Source organism: Podarcis liolepis (assembly GCF_965112155.1).
Source record: "Podarcis liolepis genome assembly, chromosome: Z".
Classification (NCBI taxonomy): Eukaryota; Metazoa; Chordata; class Lepidosauria; order Squamata; family Lacertidae; genus Podarcis; species Podarcis liolepis.
In genome coordinates, this window is record NC_139570.1 from 24965883 (window position 1) to 24980931 (window position 15049).

The 15049-nt window shown below is 43.8% G+C and overlaps 1 protein-coding gene across 6 annotated transcripts in view; it reads right to left on the reverse strand.

Moving 5' to 3' along the window:
• Positions 1-1112: 1112 nt before the first annotated feature.
• Positions 1113-15049, reverse strand: part of GAB3 (GRB2 associated binding protein 3) — an 81694-nt gene continuing 67757 nt past the window's right edge. For 4 of the 6 annotated variants that reach the window (XM_083485153.1, XM_083485154.1, XM_083485155.1 and 1 more), the window contains exons 6-11: positions 14402-14521; positions 13322-13577; positions 11562-11643; positions 5859-5961; positions 3912-4019; positions 1113-3095 (exon numbers count right to left, since the gene is read on the reverse strand). In XM_083485153.1, coding sequence (XP_083341279.1) covers positions 2979-3095; positions 3912-4019; positions 5859-5961; positions 11562-11643; positions 13322-13577; positions 14402-14521 — 786 coding nt within the window. In that variant the 3' untranslated portion in view covers positions 1113-2978. The remainder of the gene's footprint in view (positions 3096-3911; positions 4020-5858; positions 5962-11561; positions 11644-13321; positions 13578-14401; positions 14522-15049) is intronic. The other 2 variants (XM_083485157.1, XM_083485158.1) reach the window with 1 other exon arrangement.

Below are 15049 nucleotides of genomic sequence, written 5' to 3' on the forward strand. Positions count from 1 at the left end.
ACTACCAGGGTGGGGAAAGGGGAATTTGAACTTTGCTCATTAATAGCCAATCACAGTGTTGGAGGGTGGTGAACTGTTACAGGCGTCTCTCTCGGAGACATTTACTGTTTTGCAAGTTCTCTTGAATGTCAGCACAAATTTGGTGGGTTTTGTTCAGCTTGTCTTTTGTTAACCTTTAGTTGATACCAGCATTCTTTCTTACATACCTGTTTGTTTTACAATGCTTTCCCAATCCTAATCTTATTCTAAAAAAATGAAAACCCTGTTTACTGTCTGTATCTTTAGTGTTTGTTGCTTAGGCAGTGTCACTTCCCTTATGCCCTCCCCCAAAATGACCCTAGTTTTTTAGTTGGGTTTGCATTACAGATGTGTTGTTTTCTGCATTTGTAGGTGTCCGTCTTCTGAATACACCATACACCTACAGTAAAAAAGCAGCACACTTCCACAGGGCAGCTGTGGTGCCGCCAGAGACAGAGGGGCCAGAGATGCTGGCAGCAACAGCACCACCACTGGCTAGATTAGTTTGCCACCAGTCAGCCTGGTCCATCCTAGGACTGCTTGCTGGGGTGGTGGGCAGTAGCAGCAGCCTGTGTGGTTTCTTGCCTGTCTTGAGGGGGGTTTTTGGTAGCAGGTGCAAGCCTGGTCCCATAGCCATGCAATCATTTGAGGATGGAGTAGGCACTGACAGCAACAGCCTGGCAGGGGCTTCCCCTTTGGTAACAGAAGGGACTGAGTCCAGCCCACTGGTAGACATCAGCATCTCTGAGGCGGTGTCTGTGTCTGAGGTTCTCAGGTGGATTGAGGAAGAGTTCTTCCGTTTGGAATGATGAGGGTGGGGAGCAGCAACAGGTATGCTCTCCAGTGCCATCAGGAAATGCTTCCTCTGACGCCCTCACTGTTCCTGTGCTGGTGTTGACACCTTCAGACTGAAGGCAATCTGTGGTACTATTCTGACGTGGGGCTGGATCCCGCCACTGCTCTCTGCCATTGCTGCAGATGGGCAATGAACAAGGGGAAAGTAACGTTCAAATCCAATTATTAACAAGGCAACCTCATACCAGGTGTCTTCAAGCTGAAGGCAGTTATATGCAAAAACAAACAAGTTACAGCCATTTTACTTTTGAAACACTTTATTTGTGTGTGGAGGGGGGACAAGCTTTAAAAGTGGCTAGCACATAAACCCCTGGATCTACCTATCTGAAACCCTCTCTGGAGGAGCTACCATGTATTCAAATGTCATGCATCTAGGGGGAGGATTGTGGTCATTTTGGCTTCCCAATGCATGCCTCTCTGAGGACTGAAGATTCGGATCTCCAAATTTTGATTTGGATGTTGGGTGTGAATTGATCCAAACTGAATTGTGTCTTGAACTGAAAGAGGGACAGGGAGCTTGCACAGTGCTAAAATCAGAGATGGGGAATCTGGGACCATCCAGATGTTGCTGGACCCCCAGCTCCCATCCACCTCAACCAGCATGGTCAATGGTCAAGAATGCTGGGAGTTCTGGTTCATGACTATCTAGAGGGTGACATGTTGCCCACCCCTACCAAGCAACTCATTGAAATGAACCTGTTTGCAAGACCTAATTATTGGCAGTTACCCTTTTTCTTTACTGGCAGTGTCTGTACAGGCAGCAGTGTTGTAGCTGGCCCCAAGAGATATCCAACCAGCAGTGTATGTAGGAGCAGTGATTAGTGAAAGCTTCATTGGTTCAATTTCAGCCTGCTACTAAGCTGTTATAAACAAAGGAGCCCTGTCAGCAGGGATGGGGAGGGAGAGGTGGTAACTGGGGGAGTGGAAGCCCTTTGAAACATTAAAACAGTCCCAATTTAGCAAACCACTGCCCCCAACAGAAGACCGGAGTTGCTATATCCTCATTTATTTTTATTAAAAGAAGGCTAAATGTGAAGTGAAATATATTACTGCTAAAAGGCTTTAGCAAGTCTGTTCCAGACATTTCCTAGCATCAACGGTGGGAGCAAAATCCTTGCTCTGCCATCTGGGACGAATGCCCTGGTTGAGATCCATAAGCCAGATGACTATCCCTGTGTATCTCAATGCCATTTTCTTCCTTTACTGTGTAGATAATGCTTTCTGGTGCTTGACCGACTGTGTCAAGGCTTTGTTTTAATGAAAGAAGAAATAGCTTTGCTGCTTCCATCGATTTCTTTCGGAAAGGTTCAGTTAAGTGAGAGGATGCACAGTAGGGCTTGTGCTACGTTGGAAGCAACACCTTGCAGCACAGGTCATAACAGAAGGAAAAGGAAAACCCCAAATGTATTGTGAGCTCATCAGATGGAAAGGTGGCCACGAAAGTAGGGCAAGATTAACTGTGGTGGATGTGAGTTTTCCATGATGCATGATGAGCACAAGAGGGGAACAATTATTTCCATTGTCAACAGTGCAAAGTTCTATTTACATTCTTCAATAAATGAATGACAGTTAAACATATTATACTAAGGGAAATCCTCAACTCCCACTCCCCCCACCCCTGCAAAAAAAAAAAAGTTTGTTTTTAAATTGTTTCCAATGTTTAGCCCTTATTCTCAAACACCTGTCAGTACCAGACACTACAGTAGATGCAGCATCTGTTAAATAGGCAGGAATATATACATTTATATACATATATCTAAAACAGAAATAAGTAACTGCAGTGTTTCATGTGACATTGCAAGACTTTTGTTCCCATTAAGTGTTTAGAGAGGACCAAATTCAGGTGTTAAAATGGTACCACAGGTCCTTACTGGAAGGAGGGATCGAGAAGATGACAGTGACTATGTGATCTGGACATAGTACAACTCAATCCTCTCTCACTGATGTGCTCCTTCCACCCCCAAAAGATGTGGCTTCTAAAGAAAGAGGCTGACCATCACTCTATTTCACAATGCCAGAGACTTCTGCTTTGCACTGCCACTGCTGAATCATCCAAACTTCCTGGATTTTAATGTGCAAATTCAAGCTAGTCAACGCTTCTCTCTTCAAACTTTGGATTGCCTTTCATCTGTCCATTCCTGCTTAGTGTTCTGGAGAGCTTGAGTTCTTTGCTCATCTACTTGGACATAATCCACTCTTTGTTCTTCAGAGAGGAAAGGTTTCTGCCAAGGTGAAGGAAATGAAACAAACAAACAAACAAACAAACATATGTGAGGACGTGCAAAACATGAACACAGCTACAGCTGGGCTTCTGTCAATTCCCCCCTCCTCTCCAACCTTAGCTGGCATTTCTTCTTTCACCTTGAAGCCAGGGGTGACATCAGCAAGCAAGCATGCCTGTTGTCTTGCTACTGGTTTCAGACATAATTCCCCATCTGCTACCTTGTCACACAGCCCAGAACAGGCCTGGCAGACACAGGAAAGTGCAGTACAGTGATATGTTCACCTTGAGATGAAGGGAAAATGGTTTTCCTCTGAGTTAAAGCTCTTGATCAGGCAAGACTGGAGTGGGTTTCGAACCCAGAGAATTGCCTCTGATGTAAGAGTGGGGAATGTTTTTCAGCTCAAGGGGAGCATACCCTATTGGTGACTTTCTGGGGACCACATGCCAGTGGCAAGCAGGGTCAGAGGCAAAAGTTGGTAGAGCAAGGGATGTGAATTTTATCTTCATATTCGCACCCCTCTTCAACTTCCATGGAGGCAAGCAAGAGGCAGCCAGGCAAAAACATTTAGGGTGTGAAACAGAGCCAGTGAGGAGTATGTTCTGGGGAGAGTTCCAAGGGCTAGATACAAAGGCCTGGAGGGCCACACTCAGCTCCTGGGCCCAAGATTCCCCACCCTTGATTTGAAGAAGCACTAACAATACTCTGCTCACTTGTGAAAAAAAGGAAGCAGGTATTGGATATTACATGCCACCATTTAATTTTTATTACTGATGTCAGGGAGCGGCAGCAGAAGTTGTTGTGAGCAAGGCCTACCTTTTGTACAGGAGACGGAGAAGCGGAATTAAAATCCAGTGCTAAATAATCAAGGCTGAAGTTCTTTGGCCATTGGAATGCTCCATTGCATGGAGATGTTGCTTGCTCCTGTTGAGAATGAACCATGACCATAAGAAAATGAAGAAATAGGCATGTTCAAAACAAATTTAAAAGGTTGTTGTTGTTGTTGTTGTTGGGGTGTGTGTGTGTGTGTGTGTGTGTGTGTGTGTTGCCTATAGACTCTCCTCCTTTCCCTCATGTTCTACAGCAGAGGCAGGAAGCCTTCAGCCCACAAATCATATTGGCTCACCAGGTTTTCCAATTTGGTTTACTAGGGCTGATGGGCAGGCTTGATTGCTGCAGAAAGTCGATTACCCACTAACTGATGGGTGAGGAGGGGATTCAAGCTTGCTCAGTTTGGCTGTCCATGCCAAATTCCTTGAAGGGTTGATCACTGAAGAAAGGACTGAACCCTCAACCCATCAGCTGATGCACAAGTTGTTCAGTCCTGCTTAGCCTCTACCTCCCGCCACCCCCAGTGGCCAACTTTGACAGGTGGGTTGTTCCATCCACTTGTCACAGGTATCTTGTTAAAGAACTGGCCCATTGGACGAAAAAGGTTCTCCACCCCTGCACATGATCATGCTTTAGCAAGAGAGGCAGCTTCCATATTATTTCCATATTTCCATATTATTTCAACATCTCTACGGCTCCCAATCCTTCTCGTCCCGGCTCTCACCAGGCCATTTAAGGCACCTCTGTTGTTCAAGGGAAACATTTGCATAGACTGCAGTCTTGGCCAACCTGGTGCTCCCCAGAAGTTCTGGACTATGGGGTTCTGCTAGGAGGTATGCCCCCTGCAAATGATCTGGAGGGTGCCAGGCTGGGGAAGGCTAACCTTGTACAATGCAAAAAGACAACAAAATGTTAGGAACATAGGAAGCTGCCTTATACCGAGTCAGATCACTGGCCCTTGTAGCTCAGTGTTTCCTACATTAAGGGTAGCCAATGTGCTGTCCTCCAGATACTGTCAGGATGCAACTCCAATCAGCCACAGCCAGCATGGTCAATTGCCAGGGATAATGGGAGTTGTAGTCCAGCAACATCTGAAGGGCATTACATTGGCTCCCCCTGTTTTGCCCTCACTGGCAGTGGCTATCCAGGGTTTCTGGTAGTCTTTCCCAACAGTGCTTGGAGATGTTAAGGACTGAATGTAGCCCCACAGCATGTAAAGCAGTTACTTTTATTACTGTGCTACAATCCTTCCTTGTAGTGTTTGGGCTCGGAACATACCATATACAGAGACAGACCACTGGTCTATCTAGTTTAGTACGTCTGAACCACTATTCCCCAACCTGGTCCGCTTGTCATACTACAGCTCCCAACATACTTTATGATTGGCCATGCAGGAGCCATAGTCCAAATCATCTGGGTGGCACCAGGTTGGGGAAAGGTTATCTACTACACTTACTGGCAATGACTTTCCAGGGTTTCAGGCAGCGTCTCCTTTCCAGCCCTAGCTGGAAATACAGGAATAAGACATGGGGTCTTTTGTACATAAAACGCTAGCTCAACCATCAAGCTACAATCTTTCCCCAACATATCTCCCTGGAGTTTTGTGCGCTCTTAAGGGGTTCCATAAAGGCTCTTGTCTAAAAATGGTAGGGAAAATTTTGAGGGTCTCTCTTTGCCTCCAGCAAATCACCATGTATATGTTTGAGATTGCTTGGAGATGTGCCACCAACACTTGTGGGAACAACGGAGATCTGTAGGAATGGGAAAAAGGCTTCCCTTATCACTGCGTCAATTGGCCCTTGTGTGCCTGCACTAAATTTCTTCAGTAGGGCAAAGGGGAGCCCCTGCCACATGTTTGGCTGAAAAATTTGACTTCTCTGAGCCTTTCCGCTCACATGATTTGTCAAAGGAGAGTTGCATGAAAATGATTACCATTTGAATGTAACTTTCTTCTTCCTCTCCGGAAACTGAACTGGCAAATACTCTCGCTGAATTAATGCAGTCTCTTTCTGGAGAGATAAAGCTTGTTCGATTGCTAGTGCAGGAGGAGGAGGAGGGTGGGGGAAACCCAAAACACAAACAAAAGAGAAGTCAAAGAAGAGTTTTCACAGATGCTCTGAAACCAAGCCAAAACCTGACGTTGCCCAGTGTGGGGAATAAGCCCGCCCAAAACCCAGCAACACTACAGAGGTTAAGTTAGCTAACAAAGGAGGTTACAATCTCATCAGTGTCCTCTTGGGAAATTAGTCATTTCTGCAAACCAATCTGACAGTAAAAATGGCCGCCATGGCATTATGGGAAAGCTGCAGACATCAAAGAATGGTCAAGGAAGGAGCATAAACAGAGGCAAATATCTATCACATCAGGGGCCTAAGCACTTGTCTTGCTGTATGGCTAGCAACAGTTTTGGAGACAGAAACAAATTAATTAGCTACTGCAACTATATGCAGAGGAACTGCAACCACCGTGAATCATCTGCAAAAAGATATGTTATTTGCACATGGGAAATGTCTGCTACTCAGTCCTCTTACAAAGTAAAAAATGCTGCCAAATCCATTGCCAGATATGTCTGTGTAATGTTTTTCAAACCAACCACAAGTTCTCAAGACATCATCTTAAGAGGAAAGCTGGCAAGCTAGATATTTCCAGTGTTCATCAATGAACTTTATCCTTTTATTCACTGTCCCATCTTTTTACCAACTTCAGGGGCAAGCACCCCCTGGTTTTATCAGGTAAATGCAAATGGAAGCATCTTACAAAGCTGGTTCAGGGCTCTAGCACAGATCTTCAAGTGTGCAAAAGTAGTGCTTTGTTACGTATCTTAAGGCATCCAAGAAAAACATCTTCTCCCATGCCTTTCATTAAACAAACTATGGCCTTTTAAACTGGGTGGGTGGGGTATTATTATTGTTTATTACTATGGTATGTATTTTTGTGTTTTTATATTACAAACTGCCCTCTCATCCTCAGATAGAAATAACAGTAGTGATATCCTCAGGTTACATACGCTTCAGGTTACATACTCCGCTAACCCAGAAATATTACCTCAGATTAAGAAATTTGCTTCAGGATGAGAACAGAAATTGTACAGCGGCAGCAGGAGGCCCCATTAACTAAAGTGGTGCTTCAGTTTAAGGACAGTTTCAGGTTAAGAACAGACTTCCAGAACGAATTAAGTTCTTAACCCGAGGTACCACTGTATAGAAACAACAACAACACTTTCCTAGTTTGGACTACAACATTCACACATAACCAACAGCCTGGTCCTCTCTGAAATCTCTAGGACATGTGATGCTGCTGAACTACAACTCCCGTCATCCCTAACAACTGACCATGGTGGCTGGAGGTGATGGACATTGTATTACAACATCTGAAAGGCACCACACCGGTTACCCCTCCTTTAAGAGGACAGGCTAATAGAACTGTGGTAGACCAGTAGTAGGTACAGTGGTACCTCGGGTTAAGTACTTAATTCGAGGTATCACTGTACTGAGGAACAGATCAACACAGTGGATAGGATGTTACAGTATCAGTATGATTTGCCATCATCTACAGCTAGCTACTAAATGGCCAAGAAAGAATGGGTGAAGAGAGATAGAGTGCATACTCACAAGCAGAACTGGAGCACAAGTCATCTCAGGGTAAACAAGACCAGCCCTCCAGACATTCTAGACTACAACTTCCATCAGCGCTTGCACAAACAGCCAATGGTCAAAGATGATGAGAACTGTAGCCCAACATTTCTGGAGGGTAACAGGTTGGGGAAGGCTGAACATCCCAAAAGGAGATGGTGAAAAGTCTATGGAGGACTTGATTTTTTTAACTGAAAAGCAGGTGCCATGAAGAATCAGCTGGAGCACAGGTATGGCGGAGGGGAAGGGATTCTTAACCCTTTCCCCTCTCACCTTCTGTCCATCTAGAATTATGTTCCTGATATTACTTCTCTCCCCAGTGTTTTGCTCCATGGTATGAAAGCAGAACATTTCTCAGAAAGCTAATATCTGAGAAATTTAGGCTCAGTTAATACTGATAGAAATATATATTCCTGTGTTTTACACATAAACACACACATATATATTTATGTATATGTATGTATGTGCGAGAATGAAGAAAATAGGCTGGGGAGAAGAAGTGGAAGGAACAGGTAACAAGCTTACTGCTTCTTACAACAATAATGAAATATACTGAATTAACTCTGTAGCTGCAACCAAGATTCTCAAATGGCTGCTGAAACAAGCAAGCCCTCTTTAACTAAATAGGCTTCTCCCATTGTGGGCAGAGCTAACCACCCTGGCTGAGATAAACCTCTGCTTAAATACTCAGTTATGAGTTATCTGTTGCTGAAGCAACATTCACAACGGATGCCGGTTACTGCTGTTGCATTCAGGTCCTGCTTATGGGCTTCCCATAACATCCTGTAAGAACAGGATGTTGAACTCTGGCCTGACCTCTTTGTACGCTGTAATACAATTTGCTCTAGCTGGAGTTTCACATGGAGCCATCCATTCCAATCTTGCATTGCCTCAACTAACCCTGCTTGCAGGAACCTGACCTCTTTTTCCACAAACCCCCTACTTTAGCCAGAATGCTCTTTCCATTGGAGTCATCAGTTGGAGCAGAACAGTTGTGAAGACAGAATAACTACATATCCACCTACAGTGGTGCCTCGCAAGACGAAATTAATCCGTTCCGCGAGTCTCTTTGTCTAGCGTTTTTTTCGTCTTGCGAAGCAACCCTATTAGCGGCTTAGCGCTATTAGCGGTTTAGCGGCTATTAGCGGTTTAGCGGCTATTAAAGGCTTAGCGGCTAAAAGGCTATTAGCGGCTTAGAAAGGGGGGGGGCAGAAAAAAATCGGAACACTCGCAAGACGTTTTTGTCTTGCAAAGCAAGCCTATAGGGAAAATCGTCTTGCGAAGCAGCTCAAAAACGGAAAACCCTTTCGTCTAGCGGGTTTTCCATCTTGCGAGGCATTCGTCTTGCGGGGCACCACTGTAATCTGGTTTACTAAGGAAACTCCCTGGGGTGCCAGGAGAAAGGCAGGAACCCCTCAAGGTAGGGATAGCCAATGTAGTGATCACCAGATATTAGGAATATAGGAAACTACCTTATACCAAATTTGACTGTTGGTCCATCTAGTTCAATACTGTTTACAATGACTGACAGGATTCTGCCCTAGTCCTACCTGGAGCTTCCAGGTTTTGGAACTTAGACCTTCTGCATGCAAAGCAGATGCTCTAAAACTGAGCTATGGCCCTTCCCCGATTTTATTGTATTCAAACTCCCATTAGTCCAAGTCAGCATGGGCAAAGGTCCAGGGTGATGGGAGCTGCAGTGCAACAATATCTGGAGGGCACTGTGTTGGTTATCCCTGCTCCAAAGATCACCATTGAGTTAGCAGAGACATGTGCTGTCTTAAAGCAAGAATGATGCAAATCTCTCTGTTTAATTAAAGCCAATTTAATTTTGGGAGGAAAGAAAAACATTTTCTTGTCTTCTTAAAAAGCAAGGATGAGATCCACAGAATTTGTATTGAAAGTTTGTTTAGAAACTTTGCTTACAGTCTCCCTGTGGAATGAGACAATATATAAATAATTTTCCTGTAAGGAATGCTAATGTTTAAAAGAAACGTCATTAAAACTAAACAAGGTTGAATCAACACTACATGTGAAGCACAATTTATTTGCCCATAACTCACAGAAACAGTGCAACCGAATCAGTGTATCAAATGATGTTTGCTTTGGGCTGATGTTTGTTCAACATTCACAGCTACACTACACTTGATCTTAGAACTGTCATCTTCAAGCAATAGTCAAGTCATCTTCCTATTTATTTTTTATTTCGCTATCCTTATAGCATAAAATGCAAAAAGTGCAGATTTTCAGAGCAAGGATTGATTTTTCTAAAAAACTGAAATTATAAAATAGATTTTAAGAATCTATACAGTAGTGCCTCGCAAGACGAAAAGAATCCGTTCTGTGATTCTCTTCGTCTAGCGGTTTTTTGGTCTTGCGAAGCAAGCCCATTGACGGATTAGCGGACTAGTGCTATTAGCGGTTTTTAGTGGCTTATCGGATCAGCTGAAAAGCGGCTTAGCGGCTTAGAAAAAGGGGGGGAGGGGAAAAAACCCGCAGGAACTCGCAAGACATTTTCATTTTGCGAAGCAAGCCCATAGGAGATTCGTTTTGTGAAGCACCTCCAAAACGGAAAACTCTTTCGTCTAGCGAGTTTTCCGTCTTGCGAGGCATTCGTCTTGCGGGGGACCACTGTATAGGATTTTAAATATCAAGTTCCACTAAGACTTAAACAAACCTGGTTTAAAATGTTATTTGAATATAATACAAACATATTAAATTTACACACATGATGGTCCTTCATCAAACATAGTCTGCTTTTCTATGCAAAAAATGCTGTATTCAAAATTCAGACAACATTCTATGAACCAAGAGCAAAAATATGTAGTTTTTGACTTGAGACTGAGCATTATAATGACACAATAGGCCATATATTGCATGTTGCTGTGTACATCATGAATATTTGGAGTTTGTCCATTAAACAGCATGCAAATTACTTTCCATGTCACAGGGAAACACCTTTCTTCCCAACTCTACCACTATCCTTTCCTTCTAGAAAGTTTATCTTCAAGTGAATTATCTTACACCTATGCCTTACACGGGTTTAGAAACAGAAATGATTGTTTCAGTTGCTTCCCTAAGCAGATATGTGAACCAGTCACACAGACTAGGGACTCGGCTACATTGGCAAAGAAGTGCTTTAGGTGTGGTTTATGCATTCTAACACTGTGACACCAGATGGCGCTGTGGAGATCCATTTTTACCAACCCAATTTCTCACAAAATTTGCAATTCGTTTAACTGAAACGCTTCTTTGATGCGTCTAGATCCAGCCTAGGTGGAATTTATGCTCCAGGATTGTATACTGGCTCTAATTAGTTGCAAGTAATACTTGCTGTGTTTGTTATATTGTGGAAGCTTGTGGAGGCAGTATGTATAAGGAGATTCAACATTGGCAGTTTAAACTTGCTCTCCTTCTCTGCAAGTAAAACCATAACTTAAGTGAATTATATTAACGTTGTTTGGGTATAAATCAGGTGTGGTGATGTCCTTTCTGGCCTCAAGGCCAAAACTTAATGAATGTCAGATTTGATGTGGCAGAAGAAGGGAAAAAAAATCTTTTCTTTTTTAGTACATTATTCTGAAATAGTAGCTGAATAATAACAATGTCATATGGCAGTATGCAACAAAACAAAACAGAAAACCAAAGGGAACAACTATGCCACCAGAAAAAAAGTTAAGTGTAAAAAACCCTATATGCCTTTTGATTTGGTATGCCTCTCCAAATGTATTATAACATTATAATTAAAAAATGTATTCTGAGTGTACTTATTTTGACACTTACCTCTGCTTTGTGATGTCCGTATTACGCATGAGTGTATGTGTGAGGCCTCGTTGGTGAAAGAGCAGTAAGTTGTTCATTCATGAACCATACAGCTCAGCAAGATACTAGGTAAATGCCCCCCATACTGAGATCCAGGGATACTATTTTAATAGTTCCTCCAACCATCTGCCAAGGCCAATCTCCTAAAAAAAATTTTGGAACAGGTTTCACACCCACTTACTAAGGCACAGTCCACGTCCTGGTTAAGGCAGCATGTTCTCGGATGGTGGAAAGGTTTCGCAGGTCCAGCGGAGGTGGTCGGACTGAAGATTTAAAGAGAGAAGACTTCTTACTGCCACAGAGCTGGCCAAAGACAGGGGCAGATCCAGTTGTAAACTTGCTGTGTGGGTAGCTGGTTACTTAACAGGATGGAAGCAGATCCAAGAAAGGAAGTTTATGACATCAGGGGGCTCGTACTGTGGACTCAGGTAGCAGAGCTTCCTTAATTTCTTTAGAGAGCCACAGTGGTGTAGTGGTTAGAGTGTTGGACCAGGACCTTGGAGGCCAGGGTTCAAATCTCCACTTGCCATGAAGCTCACTGGGTGACCAATCACTGCCACTAAGACTAACCTACCCCACATGATTGTTGTAGGGATTGAGGAGGGTGAGAACTATGTTCTCCTTCAAAGAAAAGGTGGGATATAAATGCAATAAAATAAATATTCTTGCTACTCCAAAGTAGCTCATAGGCTGCAGGAGTTTCTGGTCTGATCTTTCCAGGGTAACAGCACCACCTTTTTAACGACCAGGGAAGGTACTGCAATCTCATCAACACAAGCCAGGTCTGGTGATTTGAGGCGACCAATGGGGACCTGGCTGGCTCTAAATAACTGTTGCTCCAGGCTTGGTCTGAGCATCTTGTTCACCAAATAGCAATGAAGCCCCTCCATCTCTTCCCGTCTGCAACCTGACAACAGCCCACCCACAACCACATCTCCTGCCTCTAAGTCCTTTTCCTCAACCATCTCATCTACCTCTGCATATTTTTTTTAACATTGCTCTGGCCTGCACTCCCGCAGGCCAGATTTTGTACAGTTCAGATACCAGTTTAGTTCCTCTGGAAAGCCAGACCAACCTCCTGGCTTTCCAACTCCACTACTAAGACTGCAGTCCCAAAGACACCTACTTCTTGAGTGACTTCTAAGAATAGAAAAAAACACACCTCAAGCCTGTAGTTAACAAGTGACCCACCCAATGAATGTTGTATTTGCTCAAACGTCAGCTGTTTGTTCTGTCCTTTGCAAGGCCAGCTCCAAGTTTGAGCAAATCAAATTAATCATAGGGGCCTCTGGTGGGGGTCCCTCATATACTAGTGGGTCCTCAGCCCTGGGCTTACCTCAGGGTTGTGAAACTGGATCTGGGCAGCAGATCACGTCCCCACTCCTCTGTGGGCCAGTCACCTGCCAATCTCCTGTCATCACCATGACAGCAGGTAGCCCATTTTCACGTGGATAGTTTGAAATCAAGCCAAGAGGGCACAGCCACAATCCGGAAAGCTTCATCAATCCCCACAAGGGTTTGCAGGTGTCATCAAATCTGATTGGCAGCACAAGCAAACCCCCATTCAGCCCAGTCCAACTTTTACTTGCTTCACACCACTCATACGAAGGGAATGGGGGTGTGGTTTGACTGAAAAAGTCTCACAAACCAATGGGAAGATCCGGCAGGCCTAATTCAGCCTGTGGGCCAGAGGTTGCCCACCGCTGGCTTACTTGATGGCAGAACTGGAAGCAGAGTGCCCGTGAAGGCACTGTGGAAAACTAAAATGGGAGCTTGCAGACCTAGCCACTGTATTCAGGACATGGCCCTAGGCTGAATTTGTCCTGGACTTGTTCACTGTCCTCGATATCCACTTGCTGGACCCATCAAATCAACTCCCGAAACTCCCAAGATAAACACATAGAGGTGCTCGAAAAACAGCTTGTAGAAAGACAAGCTTACATTTTCGACGAGGCTTGAGATCCCGGTTCACCGGAGGTGGTTCCAGGTCTGTGGGGAGCTCAGGCAGAGGGCTGGAGATTTTTTCTATGCTGGCTGCAGAGCGGATAAACGTAGCTGAGCCTGGACTCATGGGAATGTAGCCGTCAGGTGTGCAGTCAGATCCTGGGATCGGTGGGGAGATGCTGGGGTGCATTGGCACATAACTGTCCTCAGAACTATTTGATGTGCTGGAGTAGAGAGGGCTAAAACGACTTGGCTTCAGAAATAAGCACAGGGAAAGGGAAAGGGAAAGTTGGTTAAGAAAAGGGTTCCAAATCAGAAATCAGGGCCAAACCTTGGACCTATCCATCCGCTCTCCCCAGGATTCTCTCAGGTTCAGCCTCCTGACTAGCTTGGAGTCCTGCATCAGGAGTGAGAAGCATGGGAGCTAAATGCAACCTTCCATGCCTCTCTTGTATGGCCCTCATGAACAGACCCCATTTCCTGTGTGCCACACCCCATTTAGCTCTGGGCTAAATTCCACCCTAATAATTTTTCAAGTCTGAAAAATGGCATACTGGAAGTTTGGATTTCTTGGGCTAACCAGGAGGAAGACGACTCACTAATAACTGTATTAGTATTATTATTGTGATGTCTTTTGTTGTTTTGTATATAATTAAAAAAATTGTCCAATAGCACCTTAGAGACCAACTAAGTATGTTCTGGGTATAAGCTTTCGTCTGCATGCACACTTCTTATACCCAGAACAAACTTAGTTGGTCGCTAAGGTGCTACTGGACAATTATTTTAAATTTTTTTTTGACTGCGTCAGTCCAACACAGCTACCTACCTGAATCATGTATATAATATGCTTTTGTGGTTTTTAGCTGCCTTACTAATGTACCATATTTATGCAAATGCCATTGCATCTAATGTGCACCTCAGTTTTCAAAACCTTGAAACCAGAAAAGTATTTGCTGGCCCCATCAAATCTAATTTTCACAAAGGAATTTGGCCAAAAAAGGTGTATATTACATTCAATTAAATATGGTACATTGTTTAAATATATTTAATTTATTACGTTACTTTAGAACAACATACAGAGGAAGCTGCCTTATTGGTCCATCTTGCTTGGTATCCTCTACACTGACTGGCAGAAGCTCTCCAAGGTTTCAGACGAGGATCTCTCTCAACTCCACCTGCAGATGCCGGGGATTGAACCTGCATGCAAAGCAGATGCTTAAGCACCGAGCTACATCCCTTCTGTTCATACTTAAAATGTGGAATTATTGTGATCATTATTACAGTAAACTTGGTATTAATACTGTTTCATTCTGAATGTGGAATTGGCATTGTATATCTTACATCGATTCCTTTTTGTTGGAATTTGTAAACTGCCCAAAGACCTCTTTTGAAACGTGGAACGGAAAATGAATTAACACATAAATATTATGGACAGTTGGGGCTTCCAACAAAATGTTGCAACGTGGAGTGCTCTTGTTTAGTGTTCTATGCCTAGTCCTTCTTTCAGGACACTCCATTCCTGTCCTCTCATTGTGTGAGTCCAATTCAGATTGGGGCTATGTCTGTCAATCAATCAATCAATCAATCAATCAATCATCACCACCATATGTTTTTGTTGAACTACAACTCCCATAATCCTGACAGTTTAGCTAATGGCCAGGCATGATGGGACTTGTAGTCCAACCACATCTGGGGTCCGAAGGCTGAAGAACCTTGGTTTAGCTT